The sequence below is a fragment of the Phalacrocorax aristotelis genome, chromosome 7 (genome assembly GCF_949628215.1).
Source record: "Phalacrocorax aristotelis chromosome 7, bGulAri2.1, whole genome shotgun sequence".
NCBI lineage: Eukaryota > Metazoa > Chordata > Aves > Suliformes > Phalacrocoracidae > Phalacrocorax > Phalacrocorax aristotelis.
Genome location: NC_134282.1, coordinates 34,467,439 through 34,486,384, shown reverse-complemented (window position 1 = coordinate 34,486,384; position 18,946 = coordinate 34,467,439). Strand labels below are relative to the sequence as shown.

General features: G+C 39.1%; 1 protein-coding gene across 6 annotated transcripts in view; it reads right to left on the bottom strand.

Annotated features, from left to right (window-relative positions):
- Positions 1-464: 464 nt before the first annotated feature.
- PEAK1 (pseudopodium enriched atypical kinase 1) overlaps positions 465-18,946 on the bottom strand; it is a 130,810-nt gene continuing 112,328 nt past the window's right edge. For all 6 annotated transcript variants that reach the window (XM_075099941.1, XM_075099946.1, XM_075099942.1 and 3 more), the window contains 2 exons: positions 17,225-17,973; positions 465-7,807 (listed from right to left, as the gene is read on the bottom strand). In XM_075099941.1, coding sequence (XP_074956042.1) covers positions 6,650-7,807; positions 17,225-17,973 — 1,907 coding nt within the window. In that variant the 3' untranslated portion in view covers positions 465-6,649. The remainder of the gene's footprint in view (positions 7,808-17,224; positions 17,974-18,946) is intronic.

The window sequence follows — 18,946 nt, the reverse complement described above, 5'->3', positions numbered from 1 at the left end:
TTGCGCCAGTGCAGACATGTGGCTGTCTCTGTTTTCATTAATGTGTCAAGTCACTCCTCTCCAAACAGCATTACAAGACAATGGTTCAATCAACAGTAGCTGCTGGTGGCCAGTTTATTTTTGGGCTCCCGCTGCCACTTGACCAGATGGAGCTGTAACAGCTCCAGCCACAGTGAGATGTCTGGGGAAAACACCAGAGGTGGAAGGTGGCGCAATGTCCCAAGCACTGGCAATTCCTGCAGCTGGCATGCCCAGCCACCATGGTGGCGTGGCTGGAGGTGCTGAGCATCAGTCTCATCAACTGAAGTTTGGATCTGCCATGCTTACACACTAGCTGCTGCTGCAAACCCGCCAGCTATTCTTGTAGTAAAATCTTTTGCTGGACTTGCCACATGGCGTTTTCCTCAGAAATACACGTTTTTGTCTAATTGCCTAGGAAGAGAGAAAAATTACACAACTGCAAGTTTGATTTTGAGTGTAATAAAACTAGTTTATTTACACAGTAACATGAATGCCACAGAGTACACAGCAAGTACCACAGCAAACCAGAGTGTAACTGCCCCTGATCACAAAGGAAGGCTTGAAGTTTATATACTTAATTTATATAAAAATGTGTAAATATTGATATGAAGCACCAGATAAAGCAATGCAACCAGGAATTCAAAATACAAATTACCCACAAGAATGGAGATAAACTAACAAAAAACCCCAAATAACAACACCAAAAATTTCCTTATTCAAGGGATTTAAAGAAATCCCATTTATAAAAGTCCAACCATTTTGGAACCCCTAATTTAAAAATAAATTTCCCTCTTCCCCCTTTTATTAAAAACAAGAACATATTCTTAAATGCTCAGCATAATTAAGTTTTAAAAGAAAAAAACCCAAGGATTTCAACTGCAAAACCTTCTAATACCAACAAGCCAAAGGACAAAGAAATATGTTTCAAGTCCTTTTTGAAGAGATGTTATTTATGAAATGACTATATTCACATTTACACACTCTTAAATATATATTATATATACAATACATAATATATATTTTTTCAAGCAAAAAGGGGCAAAGAATACTTTTAGGATACAAAAATTCATATACATACATATATATTAAAACATGCCTACACACTCATATATATATGTATGTATATATATATGAACAAATATTTCCTCTGTATAAAAAACTTCCAACCTCTTCTAAATCCCTGAAATCTTCCCCTTAGATTTATGAAAAAAAAACCTTTAAAGTCTGAAGTAAAAATCAAATTCTCAAATTCTGTAGAGTGGTAAAATGCTTATGTACAGGTAAGTTGAGTATTGAATTTCCCACTGGCAACTCTGCTTGATCTGAAAGCATTCTGTGGTTTCCAACTAAATGCTGAGTGGAGCACCAATGCAAGGAGACTTAAGGAAATTATTTAAATTACATTCTATGTCTATTGAAAATCACCATCCTTCTAATACTGCATCCAGGTGAATAACAAAATCCATGCAAATGTCTACTAGAAATTCTCTGCAACAGAGCAGTGGGAAAGACCTGCTTCTCCTTTTGGAGTTGAGGGTGCCCTAAAGAAATTCATCCCCAGTATTTCTTTTGAAAAATATTTTTTTGTGCATTCCTCCCTTGAAATGTTTGGAATCCAGATGATTGTTTACAGAATATTTCCACAGGTGTATTTTAATAGAGGTATTTAGAATTCTGTTCTGCACTTTGATGTTACCTTACTGCGTAACTAAATCATCATCACATCTCTCTACGTGGACTGAAGGGCTCTGACTGTGCTCTAGGTTTCTCTGCTTCTACAGAGAACGAGCTTAATTCCTGTTTGGGGAAAGGGGGAAAGGCAAGTGCATTAAAAGCTCTGATCCAATTTCCATTGTATTCCTCAGAAAAGTTACAATTGATTTAAATAAAAACAGGACTATTTAATTTATATTTACATATGAATTTAATTGCTATTACAAACAAAAAAAATTATGTGGGGCATCTCAGCACAAGAATTGAGAAACAGATACATTTTATTTCAGCAGCAAATACTATTTTTACATGCTAGAGTTAAGGACCTACAGTGTGAAGCTGCTGAATAAATTCTCCAAGTAGCTGAACCCTAACACACGTGATTTATTTAAAGAATATATTTTCCTCCCTAATATGTGGGAATTCCCCTGTGTTAAAATGTCAAGATGATCCATTCATACCTTGTGGGTGCTGCCAGGATGCGTGGAGCATAAAAGATTTAAGGTGGAACATTTCTGTAAATGCTACATGCATTCTTGTGTGTGGGCCAGCAACATGATACACTAGCTTGAGTTACTGAGTTCATCATGTCTGAATATTGCAGGGAGACCAGGCTTCTGTATTTGCATATTCCAGAGGCTCCAGAATGAAATTCTGGATTCCCTCATTCCTGAAAATTTGTAGGCGTGTTTTTACTAGTAGGTTCTCTTTATGTTCACCTGGTTATGCATACTGACTGGATCAGATCTGAGGTTTGAAAGAAAATCAGTGAATCAGCAATTCCCATTTAAGAAATACAAACCAAAATCATTTTCCATAACATCTCAGGAACAGTTTTTTAGAACTCCTGTTTTAAGAGAGGTTTGCACTTCACACCACAGAGTACGGTGTGCAGCACATCCACTACAACAGCAGGAGCAGCACATCTTACCTTCACCGCTTCTTTCCGACTAATTAGATTCCTTATCTCCTAGAAGCTGAGTGTCTGCAGTAGATTGTCAAAGCAATAGGCTTCTTTTGATGCTGTGGTCAGTCTAGACCAATTGACTTGTTATCCACTTATTATTCTCCCTGTGCAGATCCCAAATTTGAAAGCCCACAATTTTGTTACTTCAGGTTTATGCTGTACTACAAGCAACTTAAAGGAACTCGTTCACATAAACTCCAAAACCAACTCTCACTGAATAGATCAACTCAGTATCATACAAAGTACACCATTTATTTTTTTAAGCTCTTTTGCATCTTAATGTGGGCAGTATTATTTCTAGGGCTAGTATGAAAAGAACAAGATTTCCACCAACTGACCAGCTACATTTTCGTTTTTTGACAAGGCACTAAACATTGTGAATCCAATCACTCACTGTGCTCTCTCTATAACATTAGAGAGGTTTTTAATGGCTCTAATAGGATCAGAAACCACTCGTCATAATTCTTCAAACAAGCATTTGATTTTTCCAGAAATTAGTTTCCACTGAAAAAATCAGTAGAGTTCATGTTAAAAATATTTGAATGACAGCTTTCATTAATAGAAAAATATATATTTACAGTCAATACTGTTCTCTCAGATTTGCAGCTCTTCCTATTTCTTGAGCTCAACTGAAAGTGCGACATTTCTAAAAAAAATTCAAGATCTGTGCACATATTCAAGTAAATTATAACGTGCACAGCCAGGGGTTTTGTTCCTGTCATACACAGGATCCCAGTTACAAACAGAGCAGGTTTTTTTCCTTTTGCTTAGCAATTATGCTGTAGCATTCTTAGGATTTGTTTACAATCAGTTTAATGCATACATTCGTGGATATTTGTGTGGCACAATCTGTTGCCAGGATGGAGAACCACCACAGACACAGTTACAATCATCAGTTATGGGCATATCTGCAAAGTCAGCCTCAAGCTCCCCAAGGAATAGCTCAGGCCAGATTGTGTTCAACTACTTTGACCATTCTTTCTTTTCAATGAGAAAAAAACACACAAGATTACAAATTGCTAAAGTTTACCCAGTGCTGCACAAGAAAGAGATTGGTAGTGAACATCTATCCATGCTTGATTATACTGCAGTGCTAAAATGAGTATTGGTTCATCACAAAAGATACAAACTGAAATTAGATAGCTAGAGATACAAAGGCTTTGGACCAGCTGCATTAAATACATACGGTTGTAAAACATTCAAAATTCAGCTTTGCATGTGCGTGTTGACATGAAAGTGACACTGAGAACATGCGTCCGTAAACACGGAAACACATACTGGCTTCAAGGAATGAGCCCACTGCAATGGAAAGTGGTCCAAGACTTGCTTGTACAGCCTATATGAGTTAGGTGAGAAGTTATGTGCGCACACGCAATATGGAACAAACACAAAACCAGACCACAAAGAACAGAAAGCCCTACTCGTAGCTCAACACATTGTGACTAATAGCTAGCAGATAGTATACGAGTGACTTGTCATGCTCAGTGTATTTAAGCTATGAGAGCATTGCCCTCCTGCGTCCAGCTAAAGCAGTGCTGCACTGAACGTGTGTGATTCTTTGTAAAGGTTCTTCTACGAGCTGCTCAGCAGTAGTGTAGAAACTTTCTTTCCTGATGTAGTGGAAGTACCTCAACTACATACATTGCACTTGGGCTTTGAATGCACCGTCCTCTTTTTCTGCATCAATGCCGCCATCCTAACCTTTTTGCCAAAAAGAGAAAGAAAAAAATACATATCACATTAAAATATATTATCCTTATCCTTGCCTGATCCTTCACTGATACAGGTGAATCAAACAAAAGAATAATAATCAGAAGTTTCAAAAATATCTTTAGAAAGGTCACAAAGACAGTCTATATACTACAGCACAATCGATGTAGGCTTCCACACACTATTCAGCTTAGCTCTGATAGATGCCAGAGAAGAATAATACAGACATTTCAACCCCTCCAAATGTATGGTGTGATTCCAGAGCTAGTTGTGCTGACTTTAAGCCTGCAGGACTGTTTGTTCGGTTTCCATGCATCTGGTCCAAGCTGTATAAAGTGGCTATTTGTTTCAAGGCTGAAGTGAATCGATTCCTCACAGTTTTAACAATTAAAATGAAATATCAATCCATAAAAGAACACATGAATATCTGTGCATTTATGTGCCAGGAAAGTAAAGGAAGGGGCTGCAGATCTAGCATCAGGTAAAGGCTGGTGTGTAAAGTGAACACTGTAATGTACAGCTTTAAAAATACATACAAGAATTGCACATAGATCCATATGAGAGAAGCACAGGCTCATAATTAGGGCTGTTTTCCATCACTCAGTCAGAATATTCGGTATCACTTTTTCTCCCGCATCCAGATCAATTCTTCAGAGTGATTCAGGAAACAATTCAGAGCCTAGCAATACTGAGCAAAGATACTGCCTGTACAACTGCAGAGGTTCCATAGGAAACGGCTGTTAGGTCAGGGAAGGAAGTCAGCAGCGGCCTCTAAAAGTGAAAAGCTCCTTCAGGTTGAGTTTTTGAAGTTCTGTCTGCTTAATCCTCATGAATTCCTGCTCTAGTCCAAAAGTCTGTCTGCAATGCTCTTTGAGCTATTCTGACAACATTCCATTTTTAGGGTGTTGTCTATAGCAACATTAGAAAACACTATTTACAACAGACAAGAGATATGCAGCCAAACTCCGCTGTGGGAAAAGTGGATCATGATACTGTTAGTTGTGGCTGCCAAACTTAACAGCTCCCTCAATAATTAAACAACGGTGTTTTTGCCCCTTTGCTTTTACCCTTCAGACAACGGTGCCTGCAGTAAAAGTGTCTCCATGTGGCCTGTGAGCTACACACAGACAAGCTCTAAGCAATCCTATCTCCTGCCAACATACCAACAGCCAATTTCAGTCCCACTTGGCAATATGGCACAAACAACAAGAGCAAACCAAAATAAAACAGAAGAGGTGGCTGTTATTTTCATCCCCCATTCATAGCAGTGATTGTCAGGGGTTATGTACGTCCTATCCATTTCGAGTCAGGCTTTAGTGCCTTTTGCGACAGAAGGGGAATTTCAGTTGCCCACCATGTGTTGTATTCTTCTTGTATAAATGTGGTCATAGTTACAGTGCATCAACAGTCCAGACTGGTGAATGTCATGTAGGAAATGGGATAGACAAAGTGTGCATATTCTGCTTTTTAATGCAGAAGTCTTAAGGTTAGGGTAATGGTCTCATTAAAGCAACATTGTTGAATCACGGATCGGTGGCTGGAAAGGATACGGGCAGGCAGTGAGTCAGAGGCAGAGAAGGAGGGAAGAGGACTGAACACAGATGCTTACTGCCCCAGTCAGCAAGGTAACCATATCCAGGGAGTTAAAAGAGAAGGCGTAAAGTGTGAGAGAAAGATCAGAATCTGTTTGGTTGAGACCAAAGGAAAGAGGAGTCCAGCCCACTTGTGGGGGACTGACTAAGCTGAGAGCAAGTTTTGCATGGTCTGTGGAATGGAAGCAGACAAGTGTTTCGTGGCATGGTGGATCATTCATCTCACATTTACAAGTAATCCATTTCTGCTTATGGTCACTGCTATTCACTAACCAATGCTACATATGGAAATGACAGAAACTACCCAGAAGAGGAGGGCAACTTGTTTACTGCAGTGGTAGAAATAGTGGTATCAAAGATTGCTCTCCTTTTCAGCTAGATATTAATCAAGTTACATACTGTCTGATCCAAATGCAGTCATGTATATATGATCAGTCCCTAACAGGCCTGGCAAAAAAGTAAAGTTTCTGTCATATTGGGTACGGGATGCGATTTCTCCAATTAGAACCTATTTGCTCAGAGTTGCTGGCTTTGATATCTAGGCTATTTTTTAACACTTGTACAAAGTGTGAGCCCTAGGGCAGGCTGGAGTGAGGGCTGGGGTGGAGGTGGGGGGTGCTTCATGAAAAGCAACAGGCTCTACAAACTAGTGCTGCTGCATGATTCTCACAATGCGATGAAGGGAGTCTGTAGTGGCAAAAGCCAGATATTGACAACAAAGCCAGTCTTCCAGAATAACTCCACAGTCCCTGTCCAAGGACTTCTCTGCAAACTTGATCATCAGCAGCGTCCTTTTGATATCCAGCCAGTTCTGAAGTACAGCATCCCTCCGGGAAGGGTTGGAAGATGTACTTAGAGCATGGAACAAGTCCTCACGCGGACCCCAAAGCAAACACTGAAGGATTCCCTTGGCTTCTGATATCAGGATCCTCTCGGAAGGGTTGGGATTCAACAGGCAGCTGGCAAGTTGTTGAAGCCCTTGAGAGTAGAGGGAACGGCAAGGAATCTTGGGGAGATCAGCACGGGTATAGTCCTTCTCCTTCAGCTCTGGATTCTCATCAAAGGGATTGGGTAAGTGCAGCATTTCGTAGATGAGGATGCCAGTCTGGAACTCATCACACTTTTTGTACTGTGTTGCAGTGATGATTTCTGGAGCCAGGCGGGACTGATCCCGTAGGACCTCAGGATCCACCATATGACTCTTCTGCTTGGCCTGGGAGAAATTGCTCACTATTAACCTGGCTGGGCAAGCAGTGTTGGGACTGGGTTCCATGCACTCAGAGCTCAGAGGGCTGCCCCCTGGTCTGGAATGAACCAGCAGCAGGTTCTCTAACCGCAGATCACAGTGTGTGATATGATAGGGTTTCAGGTGCTCCAGACCCAAACACAGCTGTAAAAGGAGCAGACAGACCTGCCTCTCATATAAATCTGGGCTTTTTGCATGGCGGGGTGCAGATTCACGCACAAAGTCGGCCACCGTTAAGTATGGGACCTCCCGTGTGATGACCACAACACGGCTTCGTGGCTTGCTGATGGTCCCCTGGTTGCTTGAGCTGTCTTTCTGTGAAGCCTCTGTATTGGAAGAAGTACCTCTGTTCTTTTGCTCAGGCTCTTTCTCCTCTTCTTCCTGCTCTTCTTCTTCCACCTCTGATGCATCGGCATCCTCCCATGGAAGGAGGCGAACTGGCACTTCAGCAAGGAAATGGCCACAGTCCTGTTGGATGTTAAAGTTGATAGCCAGACTCTGCCGGATAGATAGGCTGTGATAATATTGCTGGGATTCCTTATCTTTGCTCTTGCAAATCTGGGGGAAGAAAATAAACAGATGTCACATAACTCTTAAATTTGAAATTCTCTATATTTTTTAAAATACATACCTTGTTGATGGGTATCCACACTCTAGACACAAGCACTGAAAAATCTTTTACTGAACTGATCTTGGCAGACTATCTTAAGGCACAAGAACAGTTTCCATCGGACAGTAAGCAACTGCAGACCAATATGTGTAAGCATCTCTCCCTGTGCATATGTTATTCAATGGAAAATACAGTTCAGGCAGGTGGTGCTTTTAGTCAGAATAACAGCTGATATATGGTAAATTCACAATGAAGCTTACTTTACAGTTACCTGCTTATCCATATGATTTTATCTTGTGTTCTTCCCTCAGCTTTGTGTGAAGCTTGAACATGATAAAAATAATCAATAGCAATAGGAGATACAAAGAAACATGCATAGAATATTTGAGGATATGATAAAACGATTGCACATGACTGAGTTAGCACGGCATAACAAGTTACCACCTGTCAGCTGAGTTAAGTGACTGGATGCATGCTCCTTGCCTGCTGTAATTGGAAACTGAAATCTATTAGCTGCAGCTGTGTCAAGCTAACACATCATGTCTGCAGTGAAGGGGGTATGTGCACACGGCAGGGGCTGTTGGCAAGCTTACTTGCTGTGGCTCAGGTGAGGAATGGAAACTCATTAGAACATGGTACCTTAATTGCTTTCAATTATTTGTCAAGATCCTAAGTATATGTTTTTATTTTGCCATATATAGCTGTATTTTATTTCTGCCCAGAAATATCATGTTGATATGTAATCACCAAAGTAATTATCCTTATTAATTGTTTGCACTGCCATAACAACTGGCAGCTCCAACCCCCTTACAACAGCCACTGGACAACCTCTTTTAGGGTCTCTTTTCTAAGGCGTTTACTGATTAAAATTACAGCTCTACGACGACTCAAATGTGTTGACCTTTGCATATTAACCTTAGCTCTACTGACTTCAGTGAGCTTGTTCAAAGCGTGTAAGGTTAAGTGTATGTTTTAATCTTTACAAGATTAGAGCCTAAGTATTCAGTTAGTATAATGCACCAACAGGTCTTAACTGCAAAGCTCAGAGGAAGAGAAAATCGAGAGACATCTCTCTTCAGATGAAGTTACAGCTTCCCTTAGCTCATACCCGAAAGCCAAGGAAAGACAGATAACTAAGGTTAGTAAAAGTCAGCACTAGTTCTACACAGTCACAACAACCAAGGAGCCCAGATCTCATACTGGCCCCAAGTATGAGATTAAGGTGACTCTTCTCCCTGTTTCTCATTTTTCCCCTTATGTGGTTAACAAACATATAGTTTAATGGGAATTTTTATGCTTGTTTATGCTTGTTGATCAGAAAAGTGCATTGTCAGACAATCACATGAAAGTAGACACAAGTGGTAGCAGTGTTTTCATTATCCTCCTGTCTTTGATACTCTGCATATTTCCATACTCCACAAGCATTTAAATTTCCCTACATATTATGTATACTATAGTTTAAACTGCCTGTTTATAACTGCCATGCACAAACAAAGCATATTTGAAAAACAGATTTTCTAGTCAATTTTATTTAAGAGTGGAAAGCCACCATTTTCTGGAAGTGTTGATGGTTACCCTCTTTGTACAGTGGCTCTTGCCCATTTAAATTTTCAAATATATTTTATACTGTTAGAGGTGAAGTGAGTTATCAATGGAAAGTCCTCCCCCTTCTCCCAGGGGTTACAAAAGTTGAAACAAATACAGTGAAAATACAGCATTAACCTTTGAATTATATATAAAAAGAAAATGTCAGCTGCTTGTCTCAGAGACTGAAGTCCCCAGATTTATTAAATACTTAATACTGCACTGAAGACAGAAGTAGAAAAGTGTTGTACAGACCCTACTGGCGTGTATCAAATCTGGTTGGGAGAACAGATATTAAGAAGAATAATTTTGTCTTCTATGCCCTTCAAGTCCATGGCCTTTTTCTTGTACAGCCAGCCATGGGGATAATCAATTCCAACTGCACAAAAGGTTCAGTGTGTTGTAATCCAGCCTTTAGTTTTTAAAAATACTTAACTGATCTAATCAAAAAATATAAACAAATTCTGAAATTAATTAATTAATTAATTTTAAGGTCAAGCTTACTTACTTGCTGATAAGAAAAGTGCAAAAAAGCACCTGCCCGTAGCTATTGTACTGTATTTCATGTTACCCACAGAGAATTTCTAATGCCACCTGCCAGGTAGAAATGATATTCTATTAGGATTATGTAATCCACAGAGTATTTGCTTTTATAACAATACTTCTCAGTTTGGTGAATACAAGGCCTTTTTTAAAGCTTAAGAAAAAGATTTCTCCTTGCCTATAGAAAAAGAAAAGGAATCGAAACTTATTCCTAGTTTCTAAGTTTAGTCCTAGGCAGCCTCCTTCTCCTTCAGAAAAGGGCTCTCGAATTTATTATTGGAATTTCAGTTAAAGTAATAGGAGATAGGCTTTGCACCTCTCAAAATCAGCCATGGTTCATTCATTTTAGAAAGCATTGCCAATCCTTGAGTCGTGAAAGCACTTTCAAAGGCCTCTGTGGATGTGGTAATGCATCCTTCTAATTTGGAAATGACTGGCTGTGCACATCTGCACTAAAAGGCATTCAATTATTACGGCAGAGTATGCTGCCTTTGCACCCATTCCCTTTTCCTCTGAGCCAGCAGAATTGGCCTGCAAGGTGAATCTGACCTGTACGTTGCCAGCTGGTTCGTTCCTAAGAACTGCCTTTCCAACCTACTAAAAACACCCCAAAAGAGAGTTGTCCTTCTCTGTCTTCTCCTTTCTCTTTTTCCCTGCTGTTCAATCCTAAATCTATTTTACTTCAGATTAAACTGATAGCCCTTCTCCTGGCTGATATTACAAAACATTGATTCCCATCCTTTAGCATTACACCTTTACGCTTGGGAAAATGTCTCTTCATTGTTTTCTTTTCTAAAATAACCAGCCCTCATTCATCCTATCTTTATTCCTAACCCTCTGTTCTTGCTCTCTTCTGGATTCTCCCCATTTATTACATCTTTCTGAAAAGTGGTGTCCTATAATGAACACAGTATTCCCGTTAAGACCTCTCCAGCACCAAGCAGAACAGAGCTTTATATATAAGGATGCTTGTAATACTTCCGAGGGAGAACAAGTCACATTAACTTCATTGTTACTGTGGTTCAATGGAAACCTTCAGAGTAGTGTCCACTCTAAAGTCTGAATCCACAGCAGAGCTAAACTTTCCCCAATGTCAGTTTCTAAATACGAGTTTTTTGTTTCGGACTCCTCAGTACATCAACAAACCAGAAATTAAAGCCTAAACACTATGATTAAAATCAATACTAAAAATGACTGCATTAATGAAAACAGTTTTTCCCTCCTTATTCTGCTGTTAAAGAAGATAACCAATAAACAAAAAAAATTTATCTCTAATCCCACAAATGGCCAATAGTGATGGCTTTTGGACACTTCTCTTGTTTGTATAGGGGTACATGAACATGCCTACAATATCTAAAAAGACAAGAGAGCTGCGATCTGATTAAAGATGTATTTTTTGCTTCTTGCTTTTTGTTTACAAACAACATGAAGCCAGAAGTGGAAGAGCCAGCTGGGTTATTTAAGGCTGATTAAATTGCTGCCTATACAAAGACTAAAATTGGTACACTAGATACTTTGTAACTGACAAGGGGAGTGGAAAGCTAGGCTGTCAAAAATGAGTATGATGACAAATTGGACACCTGTCTGAATTCACAGAACAGTTTCTAAAAGACAGATCTGCAGTAACCCGATGTTCCTGTAAGCATCTGGCTACTCTTCAGAGTTTTGCTGTGAAATACAGCCTGTTGAGTCCAGACAAGTCCGGGGGTTTTAGATTGCAGAGTTCAGCTTCTGATTTACCAGTATCTTACTAGAATGGGGAAAATGTACTAAAAAGCAGTGGAGACAAAGTAAGTTTTCTTATTGATCTGATCAAAGATGGTTTATACATGTAAATTTTATATACTGATAAACTTGTACTATTTTATAATTTTCTGAGTTTCAGCTTCTACTCAGAATTCTATTTTGTACTACCGTTCTGCAACAGAGCAGTGAAGGCTAGTGTTTAATACTATTAATGGGTAATAACGCTTACCCTAGCATTTATATTGCAATAACTCCACTATCACCTAAAACTATTGTCTTAAACAAGATTTAGAACTTTGAAAATGGTTTGAGTCATAGCAAGTTATGCAACCAAAGTCTGTATTTGCATTTGAAAAGCTTTAGGAAACAAACTGTGAAATTTGATGGCCTCATTAGCAAGTATTTTAGACTGCTTGTGATGAATTGCTAAACGAGCAGATACAGAGCTTCTTTTCTGTTTGTGGCAGTTAATGCTATGTCAAAACTGTAAGTAAATACACAGCCCAGTTTTCTTTGCATGATTTTTAAAGCTTTTGTCTGTTCCAGTCATCTACTCTAAAAAAAATATGCAAATCTTGTTGCCTTTTTACATATGTAGTATGTTGATTCCTTTTTTTGGGCATAGGAAAAAGGTGAAAATACTTTGACTAGAACACCGACAGAAAGTAGCATCAGTCATTCACCATTTGCTTTAATGAAATACAATCAGCTAAGCTATGAAGATATGGTATGTGATAACAGCTGAAAGAAAGGTGTTGATAAGGGCTTGGCAAGCCTTATTTCTAAAGCTGATAAAGAGCTGGTTGTTCAAAAGATGAAGCAATGTTGGTAAAAAACCTGTCCATATGATGCAAGAAAGCAATGAGAAAAAAAGGAGATATGAGTAGGAAGGAATGGCATGTTTCCATCTTCCTTTTCACTGGAATGCACTGTCATCCTGTATCTTTTCTTCAGTGCATCCCTATGATGCACTTCCATCAATTTTATAAGGACAGGACAGATTTCTTTATATCCTGCCATTTTGATTTTCTCCCCACCCCTGCCCTGCCCCCATCCCTAAGAGGCAAGATTTTAATGTTTCAGAGCTTCAAAACTGTTCTGCATTAGCTTTTATTTTTCCTTTATGAGTCCAGTAGCCTACTGTGCCATCAGCTGACTTCCAGTTTACCAGCAGGGAATCTCATTTCCACTCTGTCCTATGCATTTTACAGGGTGTCAGTGAACTTAAAGTACTATGAATATTGTGGGAAATGAATTTAACAAGTGCTGAAAATGAGAAACACAGAAGATCACAAAGACTGCACCATCTGTGCTACTTTGTTGTACTGCACAGAGGGACAACTGCAAATGAAATTCTGTGTAGAATGATAGCTTGCTAATCCCAAATTGATAGCTTGTTCTTGGCACAACCTTGTTTTCCAAGAAGGCCAGTTTGATCTCTGATTGACCTCATTTTCTTGATCTGGCCTTGGAACAGAGCTTTGACTTTTTAACGATGTGCCAAAATACAGAATCCTATGCTGCTGTGACTGAACTCGGAATGGGCTAAAAGTTTAACATAGATAGCTTTATTTTGATCCGAAGCATGAAGTTCTGCGGGGACCTTTAATAACACTTCTGCCAAGAAACTCCACCAGGAAACTAAACTACCAAAAAACCACCTTAGCACACTGTGACAAGCTAAACATAATTAGAAAATAATTGTCAGCTGCAGCTGGGAAACTGCCAGCCAAATTCAGCCCAATACTATTTACTTCCGCGTTGCTCTGTTTTATACCTGGGACAGGAACCTTAGCAGAAATCCTCAAGTTTTACTGCTAGAAGAACAACTGCTGCCCTGCAGCAATCAAAGCAATAAACTTTAACTGCTCCTTTTGAGCTGTCTGCACCTTTGCAATTCCTGTTATCCTGCCTGAACTGCATTGCAACACGTCCCTGTGGTCAGAATGCACATGCTGCAGGCCACAACCCTGCTGGTTCTTTACGTCTGTATTGTTCCGTGTGGACTCTGAATCATGATTTCTATGCGTCCGTCTATGATTTTGTACAGTGATTTCCTTGAGAGTTTAATACTGAAAGTGGAAGTAGTTTACATCACTGACACCGTAATTACCTTACCTAACCATTACTCATTCTGAGTAATCTTTTTTTTTAAATAAAAAAGATTCCTGTCATATCACTGCCTTAATCAGTCTGTGTAGGGATGCTAAAACTGAACTCATCCAATCTACTTTGTACAAAAAGGTGGTTAAAAGCTGCTGCTTTTACTTTAGTGTAACCTTTCCACTACATATCTGGAATTACTGATAAGACTGTGGTTTCAGGGGAATGTTTATTCATATTGTCCCAGATCTACCAACCACCTAGAAGATGGTACTGCACTTAGTGAAGGAAAAATACCTCAGGGACTAGAATTTTACAGAAACCTTTCTTGTAATAGAACTTCTATTTTTTCCATTTGGAAAAGTAGTTTCCTGATCATGACTTATTTACTGCTTTTATTTATAATGTTTCAGTCTAAATACTTTTCATGTGGCTTCCTGTAGCTTTTTTGCACAGGATGTTTACTAGCAGATTAGGTGAGAGTGAAACAAAAAGCATAATACAGTGGTTTGAAACAACACATCCCTATAAACAATGTTTCCTCTAATAAACAATGTTTCCTCTAACATCCACACCAACAGGACAAGTTGCGCTCATTCTCCATCAAATTTATCAGAGCATCTTTTGCTGGTGATACCACCTGAATATAAAGGTGCACTGGTACATTCATCTGCACAAAAGGTTCATTCTTTGAAATTCTCAGCAGTAGTCAAATGGTTAAAGTCTAATTTTTAACAGTGCTTTTGTAATTCTATGTTTCGGGATATAATATTAAAATGTAATATTTTTTTTACTTATGCTTTAAGACTCAACACCATTTCGTGGTGAATCTTGTTTTCTACAAAGATAATAATAAAAAAATCTCATTATCACATTTTTCCTCAAATCTAATACTAAAATCATAGAACTTAAGTGTCTGAATTGTTGGCCAGTGTTGCTTGGGTAGTTCTACAAAACTCAAGAGAGCTACACAAATTTACACGGTCCGAAGATGTGGCTTCATATACACTTTCAAAGTGTATTTCTATGACTTGATCAGAAATGACAGCAAGATCCTCTAGGCACATCAGTAATTTTAATCTCACTATTTTTGCCATCCTGTTTTGGGGACAAGGGATTTAAAATGGCAGGAATCCATAGCTTATTTGTTGGAGGTAGATGTTTATGTAATTTGTCTCACACAAAAAATATCCGTGATAGTAAAACTGGTATATTTGTTAAAGACAAATTCCCCACATAACTGCATAATATAATAGCAATCTGTTATGTGACTTTGTACAGATCTAATCCTGGACCGATGACTTATAAGTGAAAGATCAACTTGGGGCAAATGTTAAGACCAAGTTGAAATCTCCTGTAACTGATTTTAGGGGAACAAAAATCCAGTAACCACAGTTTAAACAATGCTATATAATTAATATTTTAGCACAGAGAATGCAGCAATTAAAATAGGCACCAAAGAAACACACAACTGAAGAGAGCCCAACTTAGCTGAACACATAATACTTAAGATATGCAAAAATAAAAATGACAAGACAGCAGTAGTCCCGTATGTTGGTCCTGCTTGGCTGTTCAAGAAATCAGAGAACACGTGTAGTGAGAGTATCTTCCTGGATCACACTAAGTGCTAGGGAGGGTTTTTTGAAGAGGAACTTCTCCTCTCATTGTAACAGCAAAATAGCTCACAGACGCTTCCAGCTCAAGGATATTTTATGGATACTTCACTCTCAAGACCATCACACCCAATGTAATACACTGCAATAATTTTTGTTAGTCTCAGACCTATTTTTAGGACATCTGAATTATGAAAGAAAAAAATATAGCACATATATGACTATGCTACATTGCTGTTCTATCTTCTCAATGGCTTTCTACAAGAGAAACGTATTTAGGAGGACAGTAGATAAGAAAACAAGTACATAGGTCTTGCCTGCCAGGGAATACTTTAAGGGCATATCCATACTGTGCAAAGAGGAATCACATTAGTGATAACCCAAACCTGCCTATAGAGAAAAATACCACTTTGCGTCCTAGAAGCAACCATTTTTGCATCATTGTATTAAAACCAAAAAACCCCAAACTGAGTAATGCCATACTGTTGATTCCGCAACCAGAATAGATTGCCAAATATATTCATGGTCTGGTTCTTGGCTGTTTTGCACTACTGCACGTAGAATCCACAAGACATCCCTATTTCATCTAATATCTTTTCAAAAAGAAGTCCTTGATAACTTAAGAAATGTAAGTGGTTATGCCACAAATCTGCCTTAGAAAGATGCATTTTCAAGTTTCAGAAGAACATATCAGTTGCACCAATCTTACCTTTTATTTTTTTATGTCTTTCTTGTAAGCAATCATGCAGGAGTGGTAACATTTTGTTCCTGTAAAGCACCACCCTTCTGAGAATGTCAACACACTCTATAAGGAATAATCGATTAGGGCTCACACACCTGCCTTGGGTAATAAATGTTTTTTCTCTGTTTTAACAAGGAGGAGTCAGAAGTTCAGTGATTTATTCAAGGTCACACAGGAAATCTGACAGAGCTATGAGTCTTAGCTGTCTTTCTCACTGACATCCTACCAGATAAGCACCAAGAACTTTGAAGATGCAGCGCTCAGAAAGAATTACCTATACAAAAGTCCATAAAGTGACAACATCTAGTAAGAGAGCTGCCAACTATTCATTAATATATTAGCAGTAAATCTAGCAAATCTTATTTCTTTTATGTTACCTGAAGAATCAACTAGACACAAATCAATTGCTTGTTTAGTAAAAGGCCACACAACTAACGCTGACAAGTTCCACTTTTTTTAAATATAGCTTCTAAAGCAACACTGATGGCTAGACAGAGCTTTTGAAAGGCCCATAATGAACACTGGTGAAAACATAAGACCTTGTATGAGAACATAAAGATATATTAGCCTAGAATTTGCATTTAAAATTACATGGCTCTGAATGTGGAGAACTTTGAAACCTCTTTCCTAACTAAGAGTGATGATTTAGTATAATCTGCATGCAGATGAACCAAAGGATTTTGTTACTGCAAGTTTCCAAAAAACTGTTGACACATGTTAAAATCATACAGCTTTTTCTTCAATATTTCATTAAACAATGACCATGGTGAAGAGTGAGTTGAGTTGACTTTGTTTGGATGATTTTGGAGCTGCAATAGAAACAGATGAAACTTAAACAGCAGACACCAATGCCACACGTTGTTCTCGATGGAAGGAAGAGCATGTATCTTGGGAATCTGACTTTTCACACAGTGCTGCTGATGCACTTAACATTTGTAGGACCTATCACTGCTGGGTGTGTTGCAGATTATGGTTATTGTCGCTACATTTTGTCACTGATGTCTAGGGTTACCACTTTTCAAGCCCCCCCTTACCTTGACTGCATAACTGTTGAGAGGATCTTTTGCATAAGAAGCTGGGTAGTACACTGCATCACCTGCCTCGCAGCATGGTTTGTCACTGGTTAGCCTGAAATCCGACCAGCTGTCCACCCCGAATCGCAACTGGTCTTTCTGTCCAGCCATGAACAAGTCTTCACATTTAAGTGCCAGCTTCTTCAGTGAATCTGCATGAAGGCTTCGGATTTTACCTACCACCTCTTCTCGGTTTTCAATTCCTCGATAAAGTGCTTGCCTTTGCGGCTTCTGGACACCTTTGCCCTGCTTAGTCTGCGAGATGCGTCTCCCCATTAGAGACTCCATGCTATTGGAGCACTGGTCCTTAATACTGATAGTGGTTAGGCTGGAAACACTGTTAGTTGCTGAGGTGGTTGCCCTTAGTTTTTCTGTAGGCCTGTCCAAGGAGTCTCCTGACTCGTTGTCCAGTACCTTGAGCTCCAGGCTGACTGAAGAGCAGGCGCTGCTTGCTTCCCAGTTGGTGTCAATGTCATAGGTGGGATTGGCCACAACGCACACGTTATTCTCCAGAGCCTGCTTCTGGAGATCTCTGGGAGTTGGCTCTGTGTTAGCTCTCAAAATTGTTTTCTTTGGCAGTGGAGGTGGTGTTGGCTGTAAGTTGTTCATCGTCTCCTGGTCTAATAGTCCTCCAAAGGCAATGGCATCATCCAAAGCTCCCTTTGGTTGCCTCGGCTGTTTCGGAGGTATCATGGCTGCTCTAGACTGTCCTGTGTAGTAAGAAGATAATAGTAATAGTAGATTAAAGTACTTTACATCTGCTGCTCATATTTGCACTCTTCAAAGAAGTTTAAGGCAAAAAAAAAAAAAGCTAACTAGGACCTGCCCCAAATATCTGAAGAAAACCTAAATACATATCTGAAAAGATGAGCTAATTAGAAAGCAAAATGACTAAAATCAGCATCACATATGTATCGTCACATACAGCCAGTCTTTATTTGACCCTGGTCTATATATTAAAATCACATGGGATTAATGACAAAAAGTGCAAAGAAAGACCAAAAGTCAATTTTGGCACTCCAGCCAAATTCTAGTTTCAGTAATTATACCCAGCTTCCTGTAATTCCTTCTGCAGTCAATTGACTATAATGTTATTCTTTACTTGCTATTCAAATGTGCTAAAACTATGATTGGATGCCGTTAAGTGGCTTTGTGTACTGTTTCTCTGAGAGGTGCGTTTCTCTGGCAAGTAAGGTGTTCTTTTTTAATATATCCTTGTAATAGTCTGTAAAGCCCTTGGGATCCCTTGGATTTGAAATGTGCTAAAGAGGCTGAAGGCATTATTTCAGAAAGTAAACCAGAAAACTTTAGACACAAATAACATAACTTAGATACTTTGGCAGTCACATCGAAAAGACAGGATTGCTCTAGCAGGGTCACTAGGTGAAAAGGAGGAAGTTAAGCCTACATTCACTCAAACTGACCAGTGCTTTCAATGAGAGTAGAATCATTTTGAGATTACAAAAACAAAAATGTTTTTTACCCTATAATTTAAAACTTCCCTCACCCCCCCAACTTCCTCTAGTACCTCTCCCTTACTCACTTGCCATGGGTATATTTGTTGGCAATGTTATTTTCATAGATAACCTGACCTAGATTCAGTTGAGATTCCAAATGGCAGGTTACATACACAAAAGCATGGGATTTCCACTGACAGGCTTGGTTTCAAACATTCCTGTGCTT